Below are 8908 nucleotides of genomic sequence, written 5' to 3'. Positions count from 1 at the left end.
ACAAACTTCAGTCACTATTTTCTCTTCTTTTTTTTTAATATTTCGAGACGAAGTCGCTACAAATGGATATTTAACCTAGAAATAGACAAGGGGGAACCCTGATGGTAACAAACAGAATGTACTTGTATGAATATCACCGTTGTTTTGTTCAACAACAAAGATTTATATGGTATTTTATTTACTGGCCCACAGGGACTGGCAGTCCCATGAATTACCAGTCCAAGCCTAATTTTAAAGGGTTTTAAACTGGTAATTACCGGTATACGGGAACGCTGTTACTTGATAAGCACCCCTGTTTAGTCAGTCTTTGTAAGTGCCAAGAGCACTTATTTTGGTAGTTGTACAAAGTGACCTATCAGCATACATTTGGTTTAGATATAGCTTCATCTACTGTGCACCTTAAGTGGAATGACATGTGAGCAATCAAATACATTTACAAATCATTTGACCCCAAGCAGTAACTCAACAAATGTTCTTCAATCTGCGTGATGTACTCAACTAACATGATTCTTATCACAGAACAGATAAACGTTTAATATTGTAAGATTCATAAGCCGCATGAAATGAACAACACCCATCTCCATCCTCATCATCATAAACAAACTAACTGCAGATCTAAGTATGTGTCCGTATAGTCCCTGTATACAGAATAAATGCATTATGGACAAGATCACTTCCACCAACGCTAATATTTACCCATCCAGCAAGATCCACCCACCCTACAAGATCCACCCACCCTACAAGATCCACCACAGCTACTGCCCTACATCATGTGTACATGTATATCACTGGGTCAACAATAATATCTTTATATAAATATGAAAAAATCGTTGGGTGTTAACTCTTCAAATGGTTCTTTTGGTTACAGATGAGCAAATGACGAATATTTATGAGTAGGTGGCATTAGGACTAGACATGATAGTTGTGACTTTCGTTCAAACAGGTTCGGGCTTGGGGAAGACTGGTCCCGAACCTGCTTCTGGTATAATAGCTGAATGCCCATTGGTGAGGCTACTGCTGGTAGGATGGTGATACATGGATCTAGACAAGTAATGAGAGAAATCTGCCTTGGCTGCGGGGCGAAGGGTTTGCTGCAGCACTGTCTTGACTATGGAAGGTTCAGATCTGTGCGAGAGTGTGGAGTGGTGGGTGGAGGTGGCTGGGCGGCCAGAGTTACTGGACACAGCGGTCCCGTGTCCAGAAGTCAACTGTCTCAGGTAACTCGATCCTCCCCGTGCTGCGATGCTGCTGTAAGAATATAGTCCTTCTCTTTTGGTCACACCTGGTGAAAGACGTGAATATTTCGTTGTACTGCTTTCAGATGTGGCGTTGGGGATGATGTGAATAGGATACACTGACTTGGCTATCCCAGATGGAGTGCTGGATTTTGTGGGTGGCATTTTGTCTTGATTCTTGTTCTGGGTTGGGCCATCGTCAGGGATGTCTGTGACCGGTGGCGCCCTGGAAGTGTGGGCGGTGACTGTGACTGGTCCCCCACCCAGGAGAGCCTGTGGGGTGAGGGAGATGTTGAGGGTGATATTGGTTGACTCTTGCAGACTTTCTAACTTGGTCTTGTCTGGGCTGAGGTCAAGGACATCAGAATCATGACTTCTCTTGCGGGACAGCAGTTGACTGACACTCTGCATCCCTCGTCCATCCTCTCGGCAGACTATCTCACCTGTAAATACAAGATTAGCTGTTGATTAGGGCTGTGTATTGGCAAAGCAATTGTATTGCAATATACTGTGATCGATCTGACACCGATCGTACACGCAGATCCTATTTTGTACCTTCTAAAATTAATATTACAATGTCAAAAGTCAGCATGGTCAGGCGCAACCATTTTGTAGTCATAGATACAGGGGAGATAAGAATGTGAGGGAAAATCACTCCCGCGTTTCCTCCGTTTTGTCACTTCATGTCAAAGGGAAACATAATTTGAGAATGAACTTCTGTTTAGAATTTAGGTTAAACGATACAAATAATACAGGAGTTGTAATAATTTTTTTACCCAATATACCGGAACACAGAAAAAATAATGCAATATGTATTGTTTGAACGTGTTGAAAAGCTTTTTTGAAAAGGGGGATTGCACAATTAAGATCTATTTATTGTCTTTGGTGGTAAGATTTTTTCGAAATAAAAAGAGGGGGTGTGCACCCCCGCTGCATCCGTCCATGACTACTGATGGTAGATATTAGCCATGAAAACTTCACAAGGTATGTGTATTACACACAGCTATAAAAACTAACATATTTAGTCCACTAGTCCTTATAATAATGTATAGCAAAACCCTTAAAAATGGCAAATTTCTACTTGTCCTTATGATAACGTAACTATTGGGTAGTTTGACAGGAACTATAGGACTAGTGCCAATTTCTATCGCTGACATATAATCAGAATGCAGGGTTGTGAGAATAATATGCACATGAACTTGCCTTGAGTCAAGCAGCCTGTGAAGATATACTAGATTGATGACATAAAACCAAACAGTACCTGTTGCAGTGTCACGACCAATCTTCATTTTCTTTAACCACTGGTCAAACGCTACCAGATCCAAAATATCCATCCTTTGCAAAATCCCAGAGAGCTGGTGTTTAGCTGTAGCTAAATCAATATCATCAGTGTGCTCTGAATGGTGAGGTTCTGAAAGAAAAGAAAACATATCCAGTGTTAAAAAGTATGGTAAGAATAAACATCAAGGTGTCCTTTCCATTACAATAACCATCCTACGATGATTACAGGGTACTGTAATGTCAAAAATAAAGTCTCAGATGGTCCTTAGATTCTTCAATGGTCTAACAACAAACCCAGGGAAGGATCCCTATATAAATTCTAACACTGCCAATTATAACATCACATCATTATCATGATTATTTTAAACAGAGCAAACAATCAGATGACCTGTACAAAGTCGCTATTTTGACCATTTTTATGACAGACTTGAACCTTACAACTTACAACAATGTACAAGAACAACCTTAGAATCTGCATGTTTTATTTTATGTCCTCACTGACGAATATCTATAGGATAGCACTGGCTCTATACACTGCTATAGCTCATATAATTGTATATTGTTAGTATTTTTAGGCAAGAAAAACAAAACTGGTATACAGATTCCATGGATACAAAAATAGTTAAAAGCAGAAAATAATTCTGAAAAAGCAAATTTATGTGTTTATCGCAAACAAACTGTGAGTGAGTGAGTGAGTGAGTGAGTGAGTGAGTGAGTGAGTGAGTGAGTATTGTTTTACGCCACTTTTAGTAATATTCCGGAAATATCACGGTTTCACACATTGTACCCACGTCGGGCAAACAAACTGTGCATATCACAGATCAGACTGCAAGACTTATATGGCTAGCAGAAACTAACGCTGTTCACATGGCAACACACATGAAATGTCCAGAATTCTTTTATGTCCTTTTAGATTCCTTTCATCTCTACCTACCAACCATGATTGATAAAAATAAAGACTCAAAAAGGATTAAAATAAAAGCTGGCACTAATCATCCATTCGTTTCAAATTTTCAACATTTTCTGAAATATGTATATTTGTTTATTTTACAGGCATGATGATCTGTATCCCCATGTTCAAACACCCAATCTTTCATAAACAAAACCAAAACACTAGGATTCAAAGGTAAAGCATGCAGCACATTTGCATCTATGACATCGTATTTCAAAGAAAAAGATCAATAGGATTGGTAATTATATGTTGTATTTCAAAGAAAACAAGACAAAAAGTGATTAGGGCTCACTAATCATGCTAATACCCCTGACTTCCAAGTCCAACATATTTCTAGGTTCAAAACATAAAAAAGGCAAAAAAGATTTCTCAGAAAATCAACTTATTGAAATCAAACTTTGCACTGGCCTTCTCCTTCGGTATAGAAATTGTATCCCAAATTGGGAAAGAATCCATGAAGTTGTTTTCAAGTAAGAGGCCACACAAATGTTTACGTAAAATAATATACTATGTTCAAATCATGAAAAAATCATACTTTTTCAGCAAATACACATATCAAAATTAAACTATGCACTGCACCTCTTATATCGGTATAGACACATTCTATTTTTAGTAGTGAACTTCAAATGCTAATTACAACACATTTTGCAATATCTGACTGACAAAAATGTTTCATCACATGAAAACTCATGATGCACCAGTGGACCGACGTATCGTTTCACCCCTACTATATAACCCCACCCTTTTAGGTTGGGGGTATAAAAATCAATGCATCTGTGTCAGAACAGATGTATAAAAGTTTATTGATGATTTGTGTTACTTTCAATTAAAACAGAGAGAAACCAAGGTAACATACAGCTTTGAACCATTTGAACCTCATCAACTAGATGACCCATACCCCAAAAAGTGAATCCGTACTCAATGAAAAAATATATGATTTAAAACATGAAACATTAATCATTTTTTCAGCTACTAAGACATTGATTGTTTGGGTTTCATAACAAGAACACATGAGGACTCCAATCAGCAGCTGTATAAACTTCTTGTTACAGCGGCCGCCTTCCAAGACCTTGATAGTTTAAATACCAAATCAACAACATGCCACCACAGCCAACTGAGTTAACTCAAATCTATTTAATCCTAATGTTACTAGTACATGTATATTAAAGAGGTAAAATGATTGTTTACAAATGGTTTAGAAGTCATTCATTGTCAATTTGCATTGAATTAATTGACTGATCGTTCATTCACCAACTAATGAATGAAAAACTAATGAATGAACATGATGAATGTTTGAAATGTATAATGAATAAATGTTGGAATGGAAATGTGAAATCAATGAATATTTGAAATGTAAAAAGATTGAATTTTGGAAATGTTATAGAGCTATGAATAAATTGCTATGAACATGATGAACGTGCAGATCAGAATATATGAGAATTTACTGCAGAAAAAACAATTACAAACATATTTTTTTGTCGTTTTTTAGAGTCTATTTTTTTATAGTTAACAATGGTTAAGGCAATCCCGTTTTGGAAACATTGGTTCAAAAGGTAAATGGGTATGAGTCATCCAAAATTTGGTAAGGGTCTACCAAATTTGGGTATGAGTCAGCCAAATAAACATGATAAAGTACAAATGCTCCAATACATGTACAAATCTGACGAAAATATTAGGTAGGGGTTAGCCATTTCGAATTATTTTTGCTTGGTACGATTCTCCATGGGTACGGAAAGTTGGGTATCCATGCAGACAAACAAGTTATGCTAGCTGCATAAGATCACACAGATTACAACCACTAGTCCAAAAGTCAGAGACTTGTAACAATCTATACGGACTGGTTGTCTTATCCAAAAGGAAATTTATTTTTCTGTACATATTGCATGTACTGTATTCGACGTAATAAGTGCCCCGCTCTAATAAGCACCCATGGTGATATTTGCTAATATATTGGCTATCAATCCCAATTAGCACCCCTTCCGATAGATCTATGTACACAAGACTTATTTATTTGCGTATAATATGCACTCATGTGTTATATGCACCTTTAATTATGGGCAATTTAATTCTGGAATAATATATCTGTCGTATATAATTTAAACATTTCAGGCTGTCAGCATAAACCATGAAATTTATGATCTTTCAACTCTGTTTTTTTCACCAAAATAATATTCTAATAAGAGCCCACTATATCTAATTTTGAGCGCGCCCTGGGCGCTTATTACGTCGAATACGGAAACTACTATTCTGAGCTGTGACCTAATGGGATACCCCTGGATCACTTGAGATTATCGTCCATGTTTATGCGGCAATAATTCAACTTGGAACAGTCTGAACTGTGTTCATCAATGTAGGCTACTAACATGTTTAGATAATTTCTTAAAACGCTCACCATTATCATGTTTATGTGTTCCCAATATTTACCTAATTCTGAAAAATATTTTGAAAGTATGCAAACCCTCTTAGCATTGGTTACCATGGTTTGCATGCAAACAGTAACCTAATGTACTTACCATAATAACATAGCCTAAAGTTGAAAGTAATTACTAGTGTTAATGTATTTGTGCCTGATACTATCTAAAACAATGCAAAATATTACAACAAACATGAGTGGTTACATCACATGTACATGGAAGAAGAGAAAATAAATTACCGTTAGCAATGTTATCATCAGTGGAGTATCCTGACACAGTTCCATGGCAGTTGTCCTGTTGGTCAGCAACATCATCTACTATTTCTTCATTAAATGAGAGGGACTGATGGGATAGGCTATCACTAGAGTCCAGTTCAGAATCTGGTTGTGCAATCACATGGTATGCCAGAACATCAGACACTTTACTGTCTGGTCGACTGTAGCTGTCATTCTGGCTTGTGTTCAATTCTCCCTCGTCATTATCAACTGATGAGGCATTTGTAGAGTCACAGTTTGAGTCTCCATCACCTGTTACAACAGCAGTACCCTCTGACGGGGCAACTTGGGCAGCCATTCCTGTTAGGTCACGAATCTGTCTCACCATCTCATTAAGCTTGTTCATACCTAGAGCACAAGGGCGATACCATGACTGAGCAGGGGCAGGTTGATTCACATTTACACCCAGGTAAAATGGAGAGTATCTGTGATTGGCAGCAATAGGTCTTTTTTCTGCATATAATTTGTACAAAGCTACAGGATCCTGTTCTGGTATCTCCGGCTTGCTCCATATCATCTGCCGGGCTTGACGCAAGTGACTGTTTGCTGTTCTGTGCAGCATTTGTGGAGAAAATGCAAGATATTCCCTCCCAGACTCCTCTTCTACTCCTAACATTATGTCTCCCCACAACAATTTCTTGTGTTCTGTTGCTTTTCTCATTTTTAAATTCACAACAAAAACAAAGCACAGAGAAAATAGCACTGACACAGGGGTGTAAGGTCCAAATTCTTGAGATTTGCATAACTGTGACAACCTCTGTTCCATGACATGTGATGTTGATGATATCTGTGACTTCACACCTTTACCCATTTGTTTCAACATTTGTTGCTTGAGCTTCAAGGCAGCTCTTGTCTTTGCAAAGTGAATATCTCTGGTCAAAGATGTTGGGTAACATTTTAGTTTCAGGTACCGCTCAATGCTAGCCAGCATTGCCCTTAAGCTGCAGGGCTCATACTCCGCTCCATCAAACTTTCTTACAACCATGAAGAAGGAGGACAGGTATTTATCAAGTTCTATAGGTGGGATGCATTCTGGTGGGCGCTTTTCATTCAAAGATTTTAAGTAGCTAACAAGAATTTTCATATCTGCACCAGTTTTCCTGTTTGTATTTTTATTTTCCATGAGAAAATTAGATTCTTCGGGTGTTGGTATGCGTAACATGCTTGAATGCATGGTTTCGGACCCTCCGTTTCCCGAACTCGAGCCCGGTACCATGTAAATATCATCACGATCTTCGTTATCAATATCAGCGTCTTCCACGTTCTCTTCGCCGATTCCTGCCTCATGGTGCACATCTGAACCCGCGACCGCTGACTTCTTCTCATCATTAGTTGATTCTTCACTTTCCTTGCTGGTGGGGTCCATTTCTTAAACATGAAAACACAACATCACTACTAAAGTCATAATCAACACAATCTTATTCAATGATTGACAGCCATGATACCGGAAGCCACCTGGTGTCGGTAAACATGGGAAGAAAGACAACTCTACAACGCAAGAGTTTGCTCACCGAGAAAAAAGAATTTGTTTCTTTAGCTCCAGAATCTATTGTTTTAACAAAAAGGACATCGCTTGAATCCAATAAAGAGTTAGGGAACGATGGATATTCCTGCGCCTGTTATGATAAACTGGTCTCGTGTCGACTACTTCAGAGAATTTATCAGTCGAATACTGCCTTATCGGAATGTTCCACGATATATGAGAACAAGAGGTTTGATATACAGCTGTTACTAAAGTTAACCAACAGCCGCAAAGGGAATTATCAGGAGTGTGATACGACTAGTTATCTACCGAATTCAGTTATTTTGGGAAACGACCGTGAGAGTGAAATATCCGTTTCCTTATGCTCTCGGTCTTGTCACATCTGGGTTACCTCTCGCCAATTCTACTGCGTACTTTGAAATGAAGCTAGTTATTAATCAGTAACAAATAACCAACATCTTTGTCCTATGTGTCTAGGAAGTCAATCAGAAGGTATCTCACACATTTATCCGAAAGGTACAAAAGAAATCCAGTACGTGAAAAAAACATTATTTAATAAAGAAATCTATATGTATTTACGTTTTATCAAATTGCGTGATAACCTATAAAAAGTTAAGGTTTTACTAACTATTTTTACCTTTGAAAAGTAAGAATTTAAAAACTGTTTTTGTTTATTAGCTGGCGTATCGGAAAACGAAAATACATTGGATGTCATTTTGGGATAAGATTGTCCTACGTTCATCCTTTAGCCTATAACATCTTGCCTACGTGCACATATTATCTAACTGTAACACGCTTTTCACTGTTTTCGTTTCTTGACATTGACCAGTTCTAGATATTACATACATCTGTTGAGTTCTCGTCCTTTACTCCACACACGGGGCTGAATGGTCATCTATATCACGTCTACATCACTAGAGGTTAAAGTGGTAGTCTTATTTTGAGACAAAGGGAAACATGTCAAACATTATGCGCTAGTGAAGGATATACTGACCACTGCATAGGTTTAAGGGCACAACAGACGTTGTGCTATCTTTGGGACCGGACATTTTGGATGGAGTGAGGAACGCAAGATCACCAGTAATGAAACACCCATATTAATTAAGGGGAGGATCTTAGAAAATTAGGAAATAATTTCGTTGATATATTTAAAGCAAAGAAACAAAAGGTTTGCATTGTTAGACGGGAGATGCTGGCACTGCTAGAGGGGGTGGGGTTGGGCGGTGTTAAGCTGCGGGGTTATGAATTCAGATTCCTAAATTAACACC

General features: G+C 38.1%; 1 protein-coding gene across 1 annotated transcript; it reads right to left on the bottom strand.

The window, feature by feature from the left end:
- Positions 1 to 359: 359 nt before the first annotated feature.
- Positions 360 to 7596, bottom strand: LOC139474219 (uncharacterized). The gene is made up of 3 exons (XM_071257125.1): positions 6122 to 7596; positions 2497 to 2646; positions 360 to 1678 (listed from the first exon to the last, which is right to left on the bottom strand). Exons 1-3 carry the CDS (start codon positions 7521 to 7523, stop codon positions 936 to 938), a joined length of 2295 nt encoding a protein of 764 aa, XP_071113226.1. The 5' UTR covers positions 7524 to 7596; the 3' UTR covers positions 360 to 935.
- Between the last annotated feature and the right edge of the window lie 1312 nt (positions 7597 to 8908).

This window comes from Haliotis cracherodii, unplaced genomic scaffold (genome assembly GCF_022045235.1).
Source record: "Haliotis cracherodii isolate W230 unplaced genomic scaffold, xgHalCrac1.p SCAF_3, whole genome shotgun sequence".
Taxonomy (NCBI): Eukaryota; Metazoa; Mollusca; class Gastropoda; order Lepetellida; family Haliotidae; genus Haliotis; species Haliotis cracherodii.
The sequence above is the reverse complement of the archived record's forward strand: the minus strand, read 5'-3'. Positions and strand labels throughout refer to the sequence as shown.